Source organism: Salmo salar, chromosome 21 (assembly GCF_965601325.2).
Source record: "Salmo salar chromosome 21, fSalSal1, whole genome shotgun sequence".
NCBI classification, from domain to species: Eukaryota; Metazoa; Chordata; class Actinopteri; order Salmoniformes; family Salmonidae; genus Salmo; species Salmo salar.
In genome coordinates, this window is record NC_138311.1 from 53,797,501 (window position 1) to 53,819,612 (window position 22,112).

At 43.9% G+C, this 22,112-nt stretch overlaps 1 protein-coding gene across 1 annotated transcript in view; it reads left to right on the forward strand.

Annotated features, from left to right (window-relative positions):
* LOC106582504 (uncharacterized) overlaps positions 1-12,881 on the forward strand; it is a 147,027-nt gene extending 134,146 nt beyond the window's left edge. The window contains exons 3-4 of the mRNA XM_045704890.2: positions 6,666-6,796; positions 7,196-12,881. Of these exons, the coding sequence (XP_045560846.1) occupies positions 6,666-6,796; positions 7,196-11,243 (4,179 nt within the window). The 3' untranslated portion in view covers positions 11,244-12,881. The remainder of the gene's footprint in view (positions 1-6,665; positions 6,797-7,195) is intronic.
* The last annotated feature ends 9,231 nt before the right edge of the window (positions 12,882-22,112 follow it).

Consider the following 22,112-nt stretch of genomic DNA (forward strand, 5'->3'; position numbering starts at 1 on the left):
ACTACCACCACCAACTACCACTACCTCACTACCACCACCAACACCACCACAACCACTACCACCACCACCACTACCACCACTACCACCACCTCCACTACCACCACCACCTACACTACCACCACCACCAACACCACCTCACCTCACCACCACTACCACCACCACTACCACCACTACCACTACCTCTACCACCTCACCACCACCACTACCACCACTACCACCACCTCTACCACCTCACCACCACTACCACCACCACCACCACCAGCACTACCACCAAAACCACCAAAACCACCTCACCTCACCACCACTACCACCACCACCACCACCTCTACCACCACCTCACCTCAACACCACTACCTCACCTCAACACCACTACCACCTCTACCACCACCACCACCACCATTACCACGATCACCACCACCACCACCACCACCACTACCACCACACCACCATCATTACCACCACCATCACCACTAGCACGACTACCACCACCACCATTACCACCACCACCACTACCACCTCACCACCACTACCACCACCACCACCACCACCTCTACCACCACCTCAACACCACCACCACCACCACCACCATCATTACCACCACCACCACTACTACCACCGTTATCACCACCACCATTACCACCACCACCACTACCAACACCACTACCACCACTATCACCACCACCACTACCACCTCCACTACTACCACCACCACCAACTACCACTACCTCACTACCACCACCAACACCACCACAACCACTACCACCACCACCACTACCACCACCACCTCCACTACCACCACCACCAACACCACCACCACCACCTCCACTACCACCACCACGACCACCACCACCAACACCACCTCACCTCACCACCACTACCACCACCACTACCACCACTACCACTACCTCTACCACCTCACCACCACCACTACCACCACTACCACCACCTCTACCACCTCACCACCACTACCACCACCACCACCACCACCACCACCACCACCACTACCACCAAAACCACCAAAACCACCTCACCTCACCACCACTACCACCACCACCACCTCTACCACCACCTCACCTCAACACCACTACCACCTCTACCACCACCACCACCACCATTACCATGATCACCACCACCACCACCATTACCACCACCACCACCAACACCATTACCACGATCACCACTACCACACCACCACCATCATTACCACCACCACCACTAGCACCACTACCACCACCACCACCATTACCACCACCACCACCACCACTACCACCACCACCAACACCACCTCACCTCACCACCACTACCACCACCACCTCTACCACCACCTCACCTCAACACCACCACCACCATCATTACCACCACCACCACCACTACCACCATTACCACCACCACCATTACCACCACCACCACTACCAACACCACTACCACCACTATCACCACCACCACTACCACCTCCACTACCACCACCACCAACACCACCTCACCTCACCACCACCACCACTACCACCACCTCTACCACCTCACCACCACCACCACCCCTGCCACCACCACCCCTACCACCACCACCACTACCATGATCACCACCACCTCCCACACTGTCACCACCACTACCAACACCACCACCACTACAACTACCCCATAGCACTCACTTCTGTCATCATGAAGTGCTTTGAGAGACTAGTCAAGGATCATATCACCTGCACCATGCTGTTCATCGACTACAGCTCAGCATTCAACACCATAGTACCCTCCAAGCTCATCATGATGCTTGAGGCCCTGGGTCTCAACCCCGTCCTGTGCAATTGAGTCTTTAACTTCCTGACCGGACGCCCCCAGGTGGTAAAAGTAGGAAACAACATCTCCACTTCGCTGGACCTCAACACTGGGGCCCCACAAGGGTGTGTGCTCAGCCCCCTCCTGTACTCCCTGTTCACCCATGACTGCGTGGCCATGCATGCCTCCAACTCAATCATCAAGTTTGCAGACGACACAACAGTAGTGGGCTTGATTACCAACAACGTCGAGACAGCCTGCAGGGAGGAGGTGAGGGCACTTGGAGTGTGGTGTCATGAAAACAAAGTCTCACTCAACATCAACAAAACAAAAAGATGATCGTGGACTTCAGGAAACAGCAGAGTGAGCACCCCCCTATCCACATCGAATGGACAGCACTGGAGAAGGTGGAAAGTTTTAAGTTCCTTGGTGTATACATCACGGACAAACTGAAATGGTCCACCCACACAGACAGCGTGGTGCAGAAGGCGCAACAGCGCCTCTTCAACCGAGGCTGAAGAAATGTGGCTTGTCACCTAAAACCCTCACAAACTTTTACAGAAGCACAATTGAGAGCATCCTGTTGGGTTGTATCACCGCCTGGTACGGCAACTGCACCGCCCACAACCACAAGGCTCTCCAGAGGGTGGTGCGGTCTGCACAATGCATCACCGGGAGCAATACCTGCCCTCTAGGACACCTACAGCGCCCGATGTCACAGGAAGGCCAAAAAGATCATCAAGGACACCAACCACCCGAGCCACTGCCTGTTCACCCCGCTACCATCCAGAAGGGGAGGTCAGTACAGGTGCATCATCAATGATGGGACCAAGAGACTGAAAACAGCTTCTATCGCAAGGCCATCAGACTGTTTAACAGCCATCACTGACACAGAGAGGCTGCTGCCTACATACAGACCCGAAATCCTTGGCCACTTTAATAATGTTTACATATTTTACATTATTCATCTCGTATGTATATACTGCATTCTATACCATCTATTCCATCTTGCCAATGCTGCTCGGTCAACGTTCATCCATGTATTTATATATATATATATATATATATTCATATTCCATCCTTTTACTTAGTTTTATGTGTATTAGGTAGGTGTTGTAGAATTGTTAGAACTAGAAGCACAAGCATTTTGCTACACTAGTATTAACATCTGCTAACCATCTGTATGTGACCGATAAAACATTTTTTTGGGGGGGATGAACGATGACCGAGCGGAATAGGCAAGGTGCAATAGATGGTATAAAATACTGTCACGCCTTGACCTTAGAGATCCTTTTTATTCTCTATTTTGGTTAGGTCAGGGTGTGACTAGGGTGGGTACTCTAGTTCTGTATTTCTATGTTGGCCTGATATGGTTCCCAATCAGAGGCAGCTGTATCTCGTTGTCTCTGATTGGGGATCATATTTAGGCAGCCTTTTCCCACCTGTTGTTTGTGGGATCTTATTTTGAGTCAGTGCACCGCTGTCGTCACGGTTTGTTGGTTGTTTCTTTTTTGTTGTTGTTGGTTGTTGTTGGTTGTAAAGTTTCACTATAATAAAATGTGGAACTCAGAGCACGCTGCGCCTTGGTCCTTCTCTACACACAGATGTGACAAATACAGTATATGCATATGAGATTAGTAATGTAAGATATGTAAACATTAAAGTGGCATTATTTAAAGTGACTAGTGATCAATTTATTAAAGTGGCCAATGATTTGAGTCTGTATGTATGAAGCAGCCTCTGTCTTAGTGATGGCTGTTTAATAACAGTCTGATGGCCTTGAGATTGAAGTTGTTTTTCAGTCTCTCGGTCCCAGCTTTGATGCACCTGTACTGACCTCGCCTTCTGGATGTTAACGGGGTGAACAGGCAGTGGCTCGGGTGGTTGTTGTCGTTGATGATCTTTTTGGCCTTCCTGTGACATCGGGTGCTGTAGGTGGCCTGGAGGGCAGGTAGTTTGTCCCCGGTGATGCGTTACGTATACCGCACCACCCTCTGGAGAGCCCTGCGGTTGAGAGGATCTGCAGAAAAGAAAGGGAGAAACTCCCTTTATACAGGTGTGCCAAGCTTGTAGCGTCATATCCAAGAAGACTTGATGCTGTAATCACTGCCAAAGGTTCTTCAACAAAATACTGAGTATTATTGCAGTTTTTTATTTCTAATAAAGTAGTAAAAAAATTCTAAAAGCTGTTTTTGCTTTGTCAATATAGGGTATTGTGTGTAGATTGATGAGGAGGAAAAACTGTTTAATCTATTTTAGAATAAGGCTGTAATGTAGCAAAATGTTGAAAAAGTCAAGGGTTCTGAATTTTTTTCTTCTCTGGCATTGTAGAGGTCCTGGATGGCAGGGTTTACTACTTAAGGAATGCAATGTTTAGGTAACATTTAATAACCTACTAAAACATATAGTGTTTGTTCATTTGTTTGTGGATACATCTATTCAATAATTATAACTTCCAATAGGGAACTATCCACTTTCATTTCTTTTCAATCAACCCACTGTGAGATTAACTATAGGAAAATACTTTTTTCCATCCCTCCCCCTCCCGGCCCTCAGAAACGCAAATCCCTGTAGACGGGGAATCAAAATTAAAATTAAAATCAGAGTTTAATCTAAGAAATTAATCTGAAAACAATTTCATGGAGCTGCATTATCTGAAGCCAGTTTTAATTTGTGCGAAAAAATATATTTTTGATGAAGTTTAACAGCAAAACACCTTTATTACCTTCCATAGTTCTGAAGAATAATTTTAATCTGTCCTGCTAGTGCATTATATTGTTGAATGCACGACATACCAAGATAGATACACATACAGTCTGTTAAAAATACTTTGGGTTGTAGAGTTTAGGAATATTGACAAAAAAAAGCATGAAAATGTATGCTGTAAATCGCTCTGGATAAGAGCGTCTACTAAATGACTAGAATGTAAAATGAGAAAGAAGCCTCTCTGTCTGAGGATTATTATTCAAGCAGCTTTGTCACTTAGACGTTACGGAGAGGAGTCACAAATTAGTGTCCCTACACAGATTTAGAGATTTACTCATAGTTTATTGGTTTGTGTACACAGATTTAAAGATTTACTCATAGTTTATTGGTTTGTGTACACAGATTTGCAGATGTTATCGCAGGTGCAGCGAAATGCTTGTGTTTTTAGCTCCATCAATGCAGTAATACCTTGCAATGAAAACTAATTATACACATGTAATCCAGACTATTTTTTATAAATTATATAGGAGGAGCCATGACTAGAATATAGCATATAAAGTACAAGTCAAAAGTTTGGACATACCTACTATTTCAAGGGTTTTTCTTTATTTTTTACTATTTTCTACATTGTAGAATAATAGTGATGACGTCAACACTATGAAATAACACATATGGAATCATGTAGTAAGCAAAAAAGTGTTAAACAAATCAAAAGTATTTTATATTTGAGATTCTTCAAAGTAGCCACCCTTTGCCTTGATGACAGCTTTGCACACTCTTGGCATTCTCTTAACCAGCTTCACCTGGAACAATTTTCCAACAATCTTGAAGGAGTTCCCACATATGCTGAGCACTTGTTGGCTGCTTTTCCTTCACTCTGCAGTCCAACTCATCAAAAACCATCTCAATTGGTTTGAGGTCAGGTGATTGTGGAGGTCAGGTCATCTGATGCAGCACTCCATCACTCTCCTTATTGGTCATATAGCCCTTACACAGCCTGGAGGTGTGTTTTGGGTCATTATCCTATTGAAAAGCAAATTAAACTCCCACTAAGCGCAAACTATATGGGATAGTGTATCGCTGCAGAATGCTGTGGTAACCATGCTGGTTAATTGTGCCTTGAATTCTCAAAAAAATCACTGACAGTGTCACCAGCAAAGCAACCCCACACCATCACACCTCCTCCTCCATGCTTCACAGTGGGAACCACACATGCATCCTTTCACCTACTCTGCATCTCACAAAGACACCATGGTTGGACCAAAAATCTCAAACTTGGACTCATCAGACCAAAGGACAGATTTCCACCGGTCTAATGTCCATTGCTTCCGGTCTAATGTCCATTGCTTGTGGTTCTTGGCACAAGCATGTCTCTTCTTCATATTGGTGTCCTTTAGTAGTGGTTTCTTTGCAGCAATTCGACCATGAAGGCCTGATTCACGTAGTCTCTTCTGAACAGTTGATGTTGAGATGGGTCTGTTACTTGAACTCTGTGAAGCATTTATTTGGGCTGCCATTTCAAAGACAGTTCCGGACAGGGTACTGGGTGGAGGCTGGCTAGTGATGACTGTTTAACAGACAGATGGCCTGTAGATAGAAGCTGATTATCAGTCTCTCAGTCTCAGCTTTGATGCACCTGTATTGTCTCTGCCATCTGGATGGTAGCGGGGTGAACCAGCCGTGACTCGAGTGGCTGAGGTCCTTCTTGATCTTCTTGGCTTTCCTGTAACACCGGGTGCTGTAAACGTCCTGGAGGGCAGGCAGTGTGCCCCCCAGTGATGCGTTGGGCTGACCGCACCACCCTCTGAAGAGCCCTGCGGTTACGGATGGTGCAGTTGCCATACCCGGCGGTGATACAGCACCACAGGATGCTCTCAATTGTGCATCTGTAAAAGTGTGTGAGGGTTTTAGGTGACATTTCAGGTTGTCAGTAAAACTTGAAACTTTTGCTCCTCTCGACACGTAGAGATATTTCAAATAGATGCATCCTTTTAGACATTCCCCTTATATAGTGCTAGATTAGATGTAGATTGTTTGGTGAGATATTAACAGGCCAATTTACGATTTATGCCTTTGTGATATAGTGCACTACTTGGCCCTGGCTAAAACCATTCCACTATAGTGGAATAGGGTGCCGTTAGGTACGCAACCTTAGAGATATTAACGATCTGTTCTGACTTCCACAGAGGCTGAAGGAGCTGAAGCAGAGAGAGTTTGCCCGGAACGTGGCCTCTAAGACCAGGAAGGATGAGCGGAAACAGGAGAGAGCACTCCGGAGGATACATGAGCTTGCCGAACAACGCAGAGAGGTCCATTGGTGGGTACATATGTCCCAGAACATTCCAGGATATGATTCATCACAGATTATTGGTTGAAGTGTGATCTGTCACAGATAATGTATAGGAGGATCCTGAGTCTTGACATGTGACGTTGGAGTCAGAAAATTTGACATAAAAGTTCTGATTGTAAACTGATTATAATTAAGTAATTTCAACCAGATTTTCCCACTGTGTAAGCCTACCTTTTTAATAAACACTGTATATCGTTTCGATGTAATGGGGAAATTCAGATGTCTAGGGATGAGTCCTTGCTTGAGATACATGAATCATGAGCATTGATATCATTTAAGTGATTGGCCCATAGCAATTGAGTTCCATGCACAAATGAATATGGACTTGCAAATATGAATTCAAATGTTTATTTCTCTATGTTTCAGCGCTCCAGGCAGTGGCCCCAAGTTCAAGTCCACTACGGTGGCAGTGGAGGGCAGTTTCAGAGACAGCGGTACCGATGGATCTTCAGAGGAGACCAACAACTCTACAGTTCTGGAGACAGGAACCCACAACCACACCAGCACTGGCCATGCCACCAACAACAAGACCCAGAAAACACTATACTGGCCTTACACGGGAAAGGCCAAGAAACAGACTTACAACAGGCACAAAATAGCATTCTCATTCTCCTTCCCAAAGAAAGCATCCGTGAAGCTGAAATCTTCGGCCGCCGTGTTCTGTGACAACACAGAGGAGGGTTCCAAAGAATGTCTCAGAAGACAGAAGCTCAGAACGCCCCTTGTTGAGTTGAACATTCTGGACTCTCCTACTGCAGAGGAAAAGGGACTGGGTCATGGGACTGTGGAGGCTATCACTCAGCCTGGTGATCTCAGCCCAAACAGTGTTAGTTTTAGTGAGTGGAGCCAGAGGTCATCAGATGCACTAGCCAGGTCTGACATCCCGATGCCACCACAGGCCTCAGATTTGTGTTCTGTGCTAGTTAACTCTGAGGATATGGCCAAACCTTATGTGTCCTCCGTCTCCCAATTACCTGCATCCCCAGACGACCCAGACACAGTACTAGATAGACAGAACTCTGAGGAAACTCAGAGAAACAGCCCAACAGAGGCCGAGCCGGAAACAAGCAAACACCAACAAGCTCATAAAGTAGAGGAGAGTGTCTGTGGGGAAGAGGACTCCTCCATTAGCAGTTTCTCTTCTGAGGTCGTCTCCGGTTCTGATGGTCCCCCTGAGAACGGCTCCTCCTCCTCTCAGTCCTCTCAGTGTCCTGGGACTGTGAGAGAGGAACAGAAAGGAGAAGACATTACGGTGGTGGTGAAGACCCTGTCTTGTCCTTTCACCAAGCCCAGCCAGCCCTTCTTCTCTGTGCTCAGCAGAGATGGAAACACTGTTCTCCAGTGGCCTACAGAGATGTTGACCTTCACCAAGACAGAGCCCTGTCTCTCCTACAGCTGCAACCCCCTCCATTTTGACTTTAGGGCCTCGCAGCAATGGCAGAGCAGGGCGAAGGTTAGTGTTGGTGACAGTCATAGTAAGTTATCTGTGGCTTTGTGTATCAGCTCAACCTCTGTCTGCGCTGAGGAACCAACAGATGTTGACAACAAGCACAACAACAAGGCCTGCTCTGGCCCAAACCATCATAGCCCTATCAGAGATGGCAGGGAGGCAGTGGAGAGGAAGGATTGTCTCATATGTGAGCACCACACGAGTGACACAGACACAGAAAGCTGCAGCTTGCGACTTAAGAGACACAGCAGTGGGGGATATAGTAGGCACTCAAAAGGTAGGACTCAATCTGAGAAGAGAGCAGCAGGTGGCGAGAAATGGAAATCCAGAGACAGGCGCCATTACAGGAGCCACAAGAAGAAGGGGAGGAGGAGGAGGAGGGGGATGAGAGGAGGGGATGAGGAAGAAGAGGAGCACCACAGAGAGAGGGAGACGGATGGAGAGTTGGAGAGCAATGCAGAGAAATGCAACACATTTCAGAGACGGTCTGAGTGTTGGGAAGGACTTGATAGCCAATTTAGAGTCCCCACTTCACAGCAAGTGCAGCCATTAGAGAAGTCAAAGCAATCGGCTGAGGACAGTGGCTGCGCTGCTCCCTTTGCCGCCGAGGACAGGGAAAGGAAGCGTGTGGTGGAGAGGGAGAGGGAGCGGGTTGTGGAGAGGAAGAGGGAGGAGGAGGAGAGAAGAAGACAGGAAACAGCAGGCAGAGTAAACGGCTCAGCGGGCAGCCTCAGCCTCTCGGATGAAAAGGTGTTGGGGAGGAGCGTCAGGAGAGACCCGTTCCATCCATCAACGGAACAGAGAAACACTGCAGGGCATGGCTCAAAGAGCTCACAGAGTCACAACGACACCCCTTGCCCTGAGAAACCTCCTGGGGTTGTTAGACAAAACCCAAGCAGAGTGATGACAGTCACGGCACCAGAGAGTTTAGTCACCGTTACCCAAAAACTAAGCATGGCCCTTTCACCCAAGAGGCTTGCTGAAGACTTGTGTGAGAGCAGGGCCCTGAAAAGGAAACGGACAGCATCAATGTCTCTGGCTGATAAGGAGCAGGGCCTTGACCTCCAGGGTCCATGGACTCAGTGTCAGCCAGCTGTAATGGTAGAGCCCAATGGGCCAGTCCTATGTACCCAGTGTCAGTCAACTGTGGAAGAGTCCAATGGGCCAGATGGTTCAATGGGTGAGGAGGGGTCTGGTTGGTCTGGCTGTGTTTCCTGTGGTGGGGAGGGGAGACAGAGAAAGAGACAGAGAGGGTCCAGTTATACTCCTCACATCTCAGACCCTCCTGTAGGTCACAATGTTCTCATCTCAGACCTTCCTGTAGGTCACAATGTTCTCATCTCAGACCTTCCTGTAGGTCACAATGTTCTCATCTCAGACCCTCCTGTAGGTCACAATGTTCTCATCTCAGACCTTCCTGTAGGTCACAAAGTTCTCATCTCAGACCTTCCTGTAGGTCACAATGTTCACATGGCAGAACCTCCTGTAGGTCACAATGTTCACATCTCAGACCTTCCAGTAGGTCACAATGTTCACATCTCAGACCTTCCTGTAGGTCACAATGTTCACATCTCAGACCTTCCTGTAGGTCACAATGTTCACATGGCAGAACCTCCTGTAGGTCACAATGTTCACATCTCAGACCTTCCTGTAGGTCACAATGTTCACATCTCAGACCTTCCTGTAGGTCACAATGTTCACATCTCAGACCTTCCTGTAGGTCACAATGTTCACATGGCAGAACCTCCTCTGGATGTACTGTCTGTTGACAGATGTAAGCTGAACGTCCAGAGTGAGAATCTAGTGAATACAGCTGTTGAATACCTTGTGGTAAAAGGTCCACTGGCCAGCTGTAGTTCCCTGAGTCAGCCAGCTGTAGAGCACAACAGTAAGCCAATGGGAAGCTCTCCTCGGTTTCAGTTTCAGAACAATGTTCCCAGCATGAAAGAAGAATGTTCCTTCTCTCCCTCTCAACCTGGGCCTGTAAGAGATCCCTCAAATCCCGCAGAAATAATCGGTATTACTAATGAAAACAAAAACAGCGCTAATTGCCTCCCAAACTCTTCCACTGTTTCTCTCCCGATCATGGTACATCATATAGGAATGGGTAACATAGGACAAGATTGTATAACAAGGCAAACGGTGGCAGTGGCTGCCCAGGTCAGTCCACTGGGTGTGAGAGAGATCATCCCACCGTCCATCCCTCAGATGTTTCACAGACAGAAGACGAGTCTGGACAAGTCGTGTCAGCACAGTTCCCGGAGCCACCCCACCCAACAGGAGTGCCACAGCCCCCAGCCTACCCAGATTCAGAGGTTTCATCCTGGGGTTAGGGTTCAGGACGAGAGAGGTTTCATGGAGAGCCTGAGACCTGGAGGTACTAACGTTACAGCTAGTCCCTACCACAATCACAGACCAGCATGTTTCCGTCCGCAGCACCATGTTTCCGTCTGCGGTCTGTTTCAGATCCAGACCCACAGGCACGTTCTCCACCACCATCAGCAACATCAGGCGTTCTCTGGAAAGATGAAGCAAGTTCTGTCTGGGTCTCCTGTCGCGGTATCCCCCTCCTGTCCTCCCATGCTCCACCCCGTCCACCTGTCTCCATCCCCCATGTCCCCCATGCCAACCAGGTCTATCACTATCCGACACACCATCCTCCACCACCAACATCACCACCGTGCAGCCTTCCTCCCTCCTCACCCCCAACCAACTCTCTTACCCCATGTTCTTCCGGTCCCAGTCAGCAGCCTGCCCATGGGGGCAGAAATGTGTCCCTCTGGCCCCTACCCCTCTCCATTTGTGACCTCACCACCGCAGCTCTCGGTAATGGCCCCACCCAATTTACACCACCACCCCCCAATGTCGGTGACATTCCACGCCATGCCCCGTCCAGCCATGTTCCCCTCCATGCTGCAGCCACACCCACATCCCACTGTCATCCCTCTACAGCCCATGTTTTGATGACATCACATACCACTTTGATCCGTCTACAGTCCATGTTTTGATGACATCACATTCCACTGTCATCCCTCTACAGCCCATGTTTTGATTTCATCACATCCCACTGTCATCCGTCTACAGCCCATGTTTTGATGACATCACATCCCACTGTCATCCCTCTACAGCCCATGTTTTGATTTCATCACATCCCACTGTCATCCGTCTACAGCCCATGTTTTGATGACATCACATCCCACTGTCATCCCTCTACAGCCCATGTTTTGATTTCATCACATCCCACTGTCATCCCTCTACAGCCCATGTTTTGATGACATCACATCCCACTGTCATCCCTCTACAGCCCATGTTTTGATGACATCACATACCACTTTGATCCCTCTACAGCCCATGTTTTGATTTCATCACATCCCACTGTCATCCGTCTACAGCCCATGTTTTGATTTCATCACATCCCACTGTCATCCGTCTACAGCCCATGTTTTGATTTCATCACATCCCACTGTCATCCCTCTACAGCCCATGTTTTGATGACATCACATCCCACTTTCATCTCATTGCTGCACATGTTTTGACGACGTCATCACCTAACATGCCACTGCAGGAAGTATAGCTTTCAATCGTCTTTTTTGGTTTGTTGTTGTTTTACTTGCAACTCTTATTTCAAACGGGGCGAAAGCAACAACAACAACAAAATAAGTTGCTGTCAATTTCATCTAGTACATAGAGCAGTGTTTTCTTCACGTAACATCCCAAACCTGCTTTAGCAATGGAAAGGCTTCTGTAGTAGCCTATTCAGAGTGATAAGTGATTTTCATTCATACAATATTATCCAGAAATATTTCCTTTAGAGTGACAATCAAGCATAACTACGGAATTAGGACGTGTGCATATTAAACCACAGTCTGAAGCAGATTAATTATTAGAGTGTTCTCTCGACTGTATTTTTGCTAGTGAAGTGCTTCAATAGTCTACCTTTAGGGCATTACATGCAATACTAGTTCAATTAAACATGAACAGAAGCACAGTAAGTTTTTTTAGTGCAACGGTACGTGTGGAAGAGTTTCACTCTACAGTCATTTTTGTTTCCTAAAGGATGACAATTCATTCACGTAACACTCTATTGTACAGCATTCCTCCGTAGTTTCGGACAAAGCCCCCCCCAACAAAAACTTTATTTGGCAAGTAGATTATGCATTGAAAGACTGAGTTTGAGCTGTGGCTGTCCTAATATGGACAAGGTAGGGTTACATGTGTTATGAGTTAGATTTTATACATTAGATAAAAAGTGACAGTGTCTTTATAATCACATAGCCCCTGATCGATTATGTACCTAAATATGCTTACCAAGTGGTTGCAATGCTCCCCATAGGCCTTCTCCATGTAATTGTAATACGGTAGATATAAACTGATGCTGGGGTGAAAAAACTGTTCTACAGTTCTGCAACTAATTCTACTTGCTTTAAAAATAAAAATGTTGTACATGTTGTAAATTTGCCATATTTATAATCCACTTGCAGGATTTATTGTAAGATACAATTCTGATTTTATAGTGCAAGTTACCCTTATGCATTATCATCATTATTTAGATATAACTATGTTTTTACTTACGTTTTGTCAACAGAATGATGTTGAGGTAAAAATAAATAAAATGAAAAAAAATAAAAATATAAAGTATTCCTCTTTCTCGATTCTCTTTTTGTTTCAGATGTGTGAGTCTTTGTTTGCCACTCTGCAGTACACTATAATGAATACAACATCCGTGTTAAGTTGACTTTCTGATAACATGCAGTCGGAGAGAAAGGCATTATCAGAGTAGTTGTTTGTGGAGGTTGTAAGACAGAGAGAAAATGCAATGTGGAGGAGATTTGTCTTGGAGATAAAGTGCTGTTGAATATTTCATCTAAAGAGTTGCTGAGAGAGATTACAAAAAAAAAATGATGGCGGACATGTGGTGTAAATTTAGTCAGTCTATTTTACAATGAGATGCATTAAATCTCCTGCAAGCAAGGCTTGTCAAACACCCCACATGCTGTTTCACTGCTACAAATGACCTTCAGAGGTCTAGCTGTCACTAAAATGGCCGCTGTCTCCTCCAGGTTTCTACAGTGTTTTCCAGTATTATTGGTTTATTCGGAACACCATTAGCAGCAAATCTTTCTGGGATCCACACAAAAACACGACAAGTAACAAAACACTGATACACCGATAGACAATAATAGCCACACAAACGTAAAATGCAATGATACACAAACAATAGAATAATGATGTGTGTGTAGATAGTGTGTGATAGTGTGATAGTGTGTTAGAGTGTGATAGTGTGATAGTGTGTTAGAGTGTGATAGTGTGTGATAGAGTGTGATAGAGTGTGATAGAGTGTGATAGTGTGATAGTGTGTGATAGAGTGTGATAGTGTGTCATAGAGTGTGATAGAGTGTGATAGTGTGTGATAGTGTGTGTTAGAGTGTGATAGTGTGTGATAGTGTGTGATAGTGTGTCATAGAGTGTGATAGAGTGTGATAGTGTGATAGAGTGTGATAGAGTGTGATAGTGTGTGATAGTGTGTGTTAGAGTGTGATAGTGTGTGATAGTGTGTGATAGTGTGTGATAGAGTGTGATAGTGTGTGATAGTGTGTCATATAGTGTGATAGTGTGTGATAGTGTGTGATAGAGTGTGTTAGTGTGTGATAGAGTGTGATAGAGTGTGATAGTGTGATAGAGTGTGATAGAGTGTGATAGTGTGTGATAGAGTGTGATAGAGTGTGATAGAGTGTGATAGTGTGTGATAGTGTGTGTTAGAGTGTGATAGAGTGTGATAGTGTGATAGAGTGTGATAGAGTGTGATAGTGTGTGATAGTGTGTGATAGAGTGTGTTAGTGTGTGATAGAGTTTGATAGAGTGTGATAGTGTGTGATAGTGTGTGATAGTGTGTGATAGAGTGTGATAGAGTGTGATAGTGAGTGTCATTTCACAGTCCCTATTGTACATTGAGATGTTGTTTATCATCCACACAAAAACAACAAACACAACAAGTAACAAAGAAAAAGTATTATTTTTATTGAGTGATTTAAAGGGGTAATCTGCAGTTCAACTAATAACAAAGCTGACATCCCGCCACTGATTTGGTAAACAGCTGAGAGATGAGGCTGGGGAAATGTAACAAATCTTTCTGGGATCCACACAAAAACACGACAAGTAACAAAACACTGATACACCGATAGACAATAATAGCCACACAAACGTAAAATGCAATGATACACAAACAATAGAATAATGATGTGTGTGTAGATAGTGTGTGATAGTGTGATAGTGTGTTAGAGTGTGATAGTGTGATAGTGTGTTAGAGTGTGATAGTGTGTGATAGAGTGTGATAGTGTGTGATAGAGTGTGATAGAGTGTGATAGAGTGTGATAGTGTGATAGTGTGTGATAGAGTGTGATAGAGTGTGATAGTGTGTCATAGAGTGTGATAGTGTGTGATAGTGTGTGTTAGAGTGTGATAGTGTGTGATAGTGTGTGATAGTGTGTCATAGAGTGTGATAGAGTGTGATAGTGTGATAGAGTGTGATAGTGTGTGATAGTGTGTGTTAGAGTGTGATAGTGTGTGATAGTGTGTGATAGTGTGTGATAGAGTGTGTTAGTGTGTGATAGAGTTTGATAGAGTGTGATAGTGTGTGATAGTGTGTGATAGTGTGTGATAGTGTGTGATAGAGTGTGATAGAGTGTGATAGTGAGTGTCATTTCACAGTCCCTATTGTACATTGAGATGTTGTTTATCATCCACACAAAAACAACAAACACAACAAGTAACAAAGAAAAAGTATTATTTTTATTGAGTGATTTAAAGGGGTAATCTGCAGTTCAACTAATAACAAAGCTGACATCCCGCCACTGATTTGGTAAACAGCTGAGAGATGAGGCTGGGGAAATGTAACCCCTTTGAAATTCAAAGACAGAGCTACAGATGCAAGGACTGACCTTGTGAAGTTGCACCCATGTTTTGAGGCTATACAATGTTTGTTTTCAATTACATTGTTTACAAACCACTTTTTATTTATTATATTGAACTAGGCAAGTCAGTTAAGAACAAATTCTTATTTTAAATGACGGCCTACCCCGGACAAACCCGGACTCCCAAATCACAGCTGGATGGGATCCTGCCTGGATTCGAACCAGGGACTGTAGTGACCCCTGTTGCTTAGACCACTGCAACACTTGGGAGGATGAAGCAAAGCAAGTTTATCTTTTGGGTTCTGATGGGGTACGACAGTTGAACTAAGCTCATTCATAATTCATATTTTCTTCAAGAATCAGTGGGTATATATATATATATATATATATATATATATATATATATATATATATATATATATATATATATATATATATATATAGAGTGTGATAGTGTGTGATAGTGTGTGATAGAGTATATATATAATTAATTTAAAAGTAAAAAAAGTGGATGTAGCGATAACAGATTGCCGCTTTAAAGAATATAAGCAGGTTAAGTCAAAGTAATGCGTTAGCACAAAGTCCTATTTTAGAGGTGGAATAACAGGCACCTCTGGGGTTTGCGATACATAGCAGATATACCACGGCTAGGGCTGTGTCCAGGAACTCCACACTGCGTTGTGCTTAAGAACAGACGTTAACCGTGGTATATTGGCCATATATCACAAAGCCCCAAGGTGCCTTATTGCTATAATAAACTGGTTACCAACGTAATTAGAGCAGTAAAATTAAATGTTTTGTCAAAACTGTTGTATACGGTCTAATATACCACGGAGGTCAGCCAATCAGAATTTAGGGCTCGAACCACCCAGTTTATAAAGTAGTTTATACCATGGCATTGTTGAATACTTGTTTCTGATTGGCTTGAAGGGCATTCTAGAGTGTGCATTTTTTTGCACTATAATGCACAGTGTATTTGCACGGTAGAATTCAATGACTATAGTTAATGTTTACGTGTTCGACGTTTAAGCTGCTTTTTGAAAGCAAAAGTCGAATTGAAAACATTATTTGTATTGTTGAATTCAATTTTCATAATTTCAAGCTAGGACTGATGTTTTGGTTAGCTACGTTACCAAATGTGTTTGTTTGGTTACCACAGCAACTCCTGTACTGTAGCTACGGAGTAAACTTGCTAACTCCCCCAGTGGTTGTTTAACACATTTCTAGAGGCAAATGTGCTAAAGTATAGCCATGGTATTGTAACGGCCGTCGTCAGAATTAGACCAAGGTGCAGCGGAGGATGTGTTCATCATTAGAATTTTAATTGAAAAAGAGAACACTACAAAAATAAACAAAAGACGACAGCAAAACAGTCCTGTCAGGATTAACTCTAAACAGAAAACAATCACCCACAAAAACCCAAAGGAAAACCAGGCTCCTTATGTGTGACTCCCAATCAGCAACAACGAACTACAGCTGTGCCTGATTGGGAACCACACACACGGCCCAAAACAAAGAAATACAAAAACATAGAAAAATGAACATAGAACGCCCACCCAATGTAACACCCTGGCCTAACCAAAATAAAGAACAAAAACTCCTCTCTATGGCCAGGGCGTTACAGGTATAAAAGGTGTAATCAATAATTATTGAGGGACACACCTTCCACGCCGTTCAGGATATTCCATAGAACGCCTCTTTAATAATTATTCCTTACTTAGTTTCACAACGGGATAATTTTCAGTTGTACCACAGTCCATAGTTTGACCGCCGTGATGACAGCTTACTGCCACAGATGCATTAGAGTGTGGATGATGGTGGATCTAAAACGGTGACTTTCCTCAGACATATCAGTGGCAATTTGCTGCCATACTTCCCTTTGGCTACGATGCAGCAGAGGATGGCTAAGCCTAGGCCATCTCTCAGTGAGAGGGGAGGCTTTTGATTCACACCTAGCTAACCCAGCTAGCTAATCCCTCTCTCCCTTTCTCTCTCGCTCTCTCCCTTTTCTCTCACCCTCCCCTACCTCACTCCATCCCTCCCCAGCTAACAATTATAGAGAGAGAGAATGTTTTTATTTTTTTATTTTACCTGTTTTAAGTGTCCAGTTTTCAATTAGTGGAACATTCTATCTATTTTAACAAAAACCTTTAGCATCTTTTGGTATTCCATTTTGGAGAACAGAACATAGTGGTTACCATGTTCTCAGAATATACAATATTAATGTTCTAGACATGTTCTAGACATTTTTCATGGGACGGGACAAAATGAAAGGTAATGTGTCCAGTCTTTTGTGGGTTAAGAGAATATTCCATCAACGTCCATCCAAACATACTGTATAATCTTTTCATTTACATTTTTTACCTGGTCACATAAAATAAATGTTCCCCTGGTTACATAAAATACAAAACATTTTACATTTTCACCTGGTTACATAAAATACAAACAAAGGTTGCAAGATCGAATCCCCGAGCTGACAAGGTAAATATCTGTCGTTCTGCCCCTGAACAAGGCAGTTAACCCACTGTTCCTAGGCCGTCATTGAAAATAAGAATTTATTCTTAACTGACATGCCTAGTTAAATAAAGGTGAAATAAATAAATACAATTATTCAGTTTTAATGATACTCCTGAATCACCATGGGCTTTAAAACAGAGCTCAGATTTACTTCAATGTGCACTCACCCTTTCCCCTATCAAGTCGTTTCAGATTTACTTTACACAACTGCCTAAAGGACAGGACAGGGCCTAGCTATACTGGCCCAATAAGCACATTCCCTAGAGATATCCCTTACTGTGCCAGTGGTAAGGGTGTCTGTCATTTTGGCTTGTGTTCCTGGGTTTGAGACCGGCTAGAGGAATCACCCTACTCTCACATTCTTAGCAAAATATGTTAACGTCATTAATAATGCCAATAATGACACATACATGTTCTGACAATGTTCCCATGAAACGTGTCTAGAACGCTGATATCTTATGTTCTGAGAACATAGCAACCGTGTTCTGTGTATGTTTGGGGAGACATTTCTGGAATATTCCCAAGCCACAGAAAACTGGACACATGAATGTTCTTGCAAACATTTCCATGAATCGTGTCTAGAAAATAATCTTAATTTCTGAGAACATGGTAACCACATTTCCCGGGTAAGTTCTATTTGACATTAAGGGTCTCTTAGAAAAATTCCATGCACATCATGGGAACATTCCCATGAAAACGTTAGTTAATGACTCTAATGAGACTCTTCAGGGAACGTTTTCTAATGTTGTGGGAATTTTTGTTGTTAGCTGGGTCCCTACCTTCCTGCCCCCTTCCTCCACTCTACCCCATTCCCTCTCTGTCTCTCTGGTGTTAGTCTCAGTTTGTGAGGTGACTCATCTCCCCGTGTCGATATTGCCTCAGTGCCTCCCAAGGTCTTGGACCGGATACATGGCTCTTGAACTCCCACCGCTGTGTATCTCTACGCCTCTCTACCCACCAGGCAAAAACACAACATGTCCTTCCTGTTAATCGCACACACACGCACACACACACACACACACACACACACACACACACTCACAACCACACACACACACACACACACACAACCACACACACAACCACACACACACACACACACACACACACACAACCACACACACACACACACACACACACACACACACACACACACACACACACACACACACACTACCACACACACACACACACACTACCACACACACACACACACACACACACACACACACACACACACACACACACACACATACACACACAACCACACACACACACACACACACACACACACACACACACACACACACACACACACAACCAGACACACACACACACATACACACACACACACATACACACACACACACACACACACACACATACACACACACACACACACACACACACACACACACACAAACACACACACACAACCACACACACACACACACACACACACACACACACACACATACACACACACACACACACACACACACACACACACACACACACACACACACACACACACACACACACAACCACACACACACACAACCACACACACACACACACACACACACACAAACACACACACACAAACACACACACAAACACACACACAAACACACACCTGCTGCTAGGAGCCACAATAAAAGGGCTCTTTTTATTCATAATAAAAGTACCTAAGTCAGTGGCAACAACACATTTTTTGTTTGGTCATTAGGTGATTTCCTATGAAAGAAAAAAATGCATAAAATACATATTTACATTTGGTGAATACTGTATAATCTTTTAATTTACATTTTTTACCTGCTTACATAAAATACATGTTCCCCTGGTTATATAAAATCCAAAACAATTTACATTTCGACCTGGTTACATAAAAATACAAACAAATAAAACATTTTACCCTGGTTATATAACATTTATTTCCCCATTGTTATGTAAAATACAACAAAAAAATGCAACATTTTCCCCTGGTTATATAAAATACAAAACATTGAAAATTGTCTAAGCCGGCTCTACCAGTCTCTTATACTTCACGGAGCCTCCAGACTCTTGGACAGTGTCCCTTCCAAACACCCACGTATGTACAGCACTGGCTCTCCAGCTTGAATAAAACAGGAGGAAAAACAAATACTTGAATAGATAAACAGAAACCAAAACTAAATCCTGTCTAAAGCTCTCAAGATCTCCACTCTTCCACACAAACATGGTTCATGTGTTTCATATGTCCAGAGCACTTGCAGATTGAAGCCTAAGTGTATCTGTTTGTCATCTACTTGTTAAAATCATGAATCCAACGTTTGAATCCAACGTTTGGCTATTTTATTGGTTGTGACTTGTCACTGTAATAAGAACCAAGGAAGAGATTGAGATAGATAGGTTTTTATCTGGCTTTTTCTTTTCTGTTTGTTATCGCTATTTATAGGACTTTACTTGTCAAGATGTTGGATATTGCTTCATTTTTTAGCCCTTCCCCTTTCTGTTTGTTGTTGTTGTTTTGTTCTCCTCCAAGGTCAGCTCAGGGGGATAGGAGAAACACAATGTGATGCAATTGAGCTCCAGCAGCAACAATATCACACTGCCACAGTGTCAAGTCGCTAGCTGGCTGCTAAATTAAAGCTTAATTAACATTTCCCTTTTTTGAGAGCGAGGTTTTATTACCAGACGAAGACGGGTCCCGAGGTGATTTCACAACCGTTATTATATAACGGCAGCAAGGTCTCTCTGGTTCTCGAATGCAGGAACAGCAGCTGTATTAGGGGCTATAAACTTTAAAGGCTTTAATTTGTTTGGGAATCAGTCCTGTACCACGTATTAACCTTTTACTGCAGCCCGCTTGAAGTTTGCCAAAAGGCACCTAAAGAATTTCAGACCATAAGAAACAAGATTCTCTGGTCTGATGAAAGCGTGATTGAACTCCTTGGCCTGAATGCCAAGCATCATGTCTAGAGGAAACCTGGCACCATCCCTATGGTGAAACATGGTGGAGGCAGCATCATGCTGTGGGGATGTTTTTCAGTGGCAGGGACTGGGAGAATGGTCAGGATCTAGGGAAAGATGAACAGAGCAAAGTACAGAGAGATCCTTGATGAAAACATGCTCCAGAGCGCTCAGGACCTCAGACTGGGGTGAAGGTTCACCTTCCAACAGGACAACGACCCACAGCCAAGACAATGCAGGTGTGGCTTCGGGACAAGTCTCTGAATGTCCTTGAGTGGCCCAGCCAGAGCCCAGACTTCGTTGTGATCGAACATCTCTGGAGAGACCTGAAAATAGCTGTGCAGCAACGCTCCCCATCCAACCTGACAGAGGATCTGCAGAGAAGAATGGGAGAAACTCCCCAAATACAGGTGTGCCAAGCTTGTAGCGTCATACCCAAGAAGACTAAAGGATGTAATTGCTGCCAAAGGTGCTTCAACAAAGTACTGAGTAAAGGGTCTGAATACTTATGTAAATGTGATATTTCCATTTATTTTATATTATTTTGGGGGAAAAAAATTCTAAAACCTGTTTTTGCTTTGTCATTATGGGGTATTGTGCATAGATTGATGAGGGGGAAAAATTATTTAATCCATTATAGAATAAGGCTATAATGTTACAAATGTGGAAAATTCTTAATTTAAATACTTTCCAAAGGCACTGTATATACAGTTGATGTCCGAAATTTACATACACAAGGTTGGAGTCATTACAACTCGTTTTTCAACCACTCCACAAATTTCTTGTTAACAAACTATAGTTTTGGTAAGTCGGTTAGGACATCTACTTTGTGCATGACACAGGTAATTTCTCCAACAATTGTTTACAGACAGATTTTTTCACTTATAATTCACTGTATCACAATTCCAGTGGGTCAGAACTTTACATACACTAAGTTGACTGTGCCTTTAAACAGCTTGGAAAATTCCAGAAAATGATGTCATGGCTTTAGAAGCTTCTGGTAGGCTAATTTACATAATTTGAGTCAATTGGAAGTGTACCTGTGGATGTATTTCAAGGCCTACCTTCAAACTCAGTGCCTCTTTGCTAGACATCATGGGAAAATCAAAAGAAATCAGCCAAGACCTCAGAAAAAGAATTGTAGACCTCGACAAGTCTGGTTCATCCTTGGGAGCAATTTCCAAACACCTGAAGGTACCACGTGTATCTGTACAAACAATAGCACGCAAGTATAAACACCATGGGACCACGCAGCCGTCATACCGCTCAGGAAGGAGACATATTCTGTCTCCTAGAAATGAACGTATTTTGGTGAGAAAAGTGCAAATCAATCCCAGAACAACAGCAAAGGACCTTGTGAAGATGCTGGAGGAAACAGGTACAAAAGTATCTATATCCACAGTAAAACGAGTCCTATATCGACATAATCTGAAAGACCGCTCAGCAACGAAGA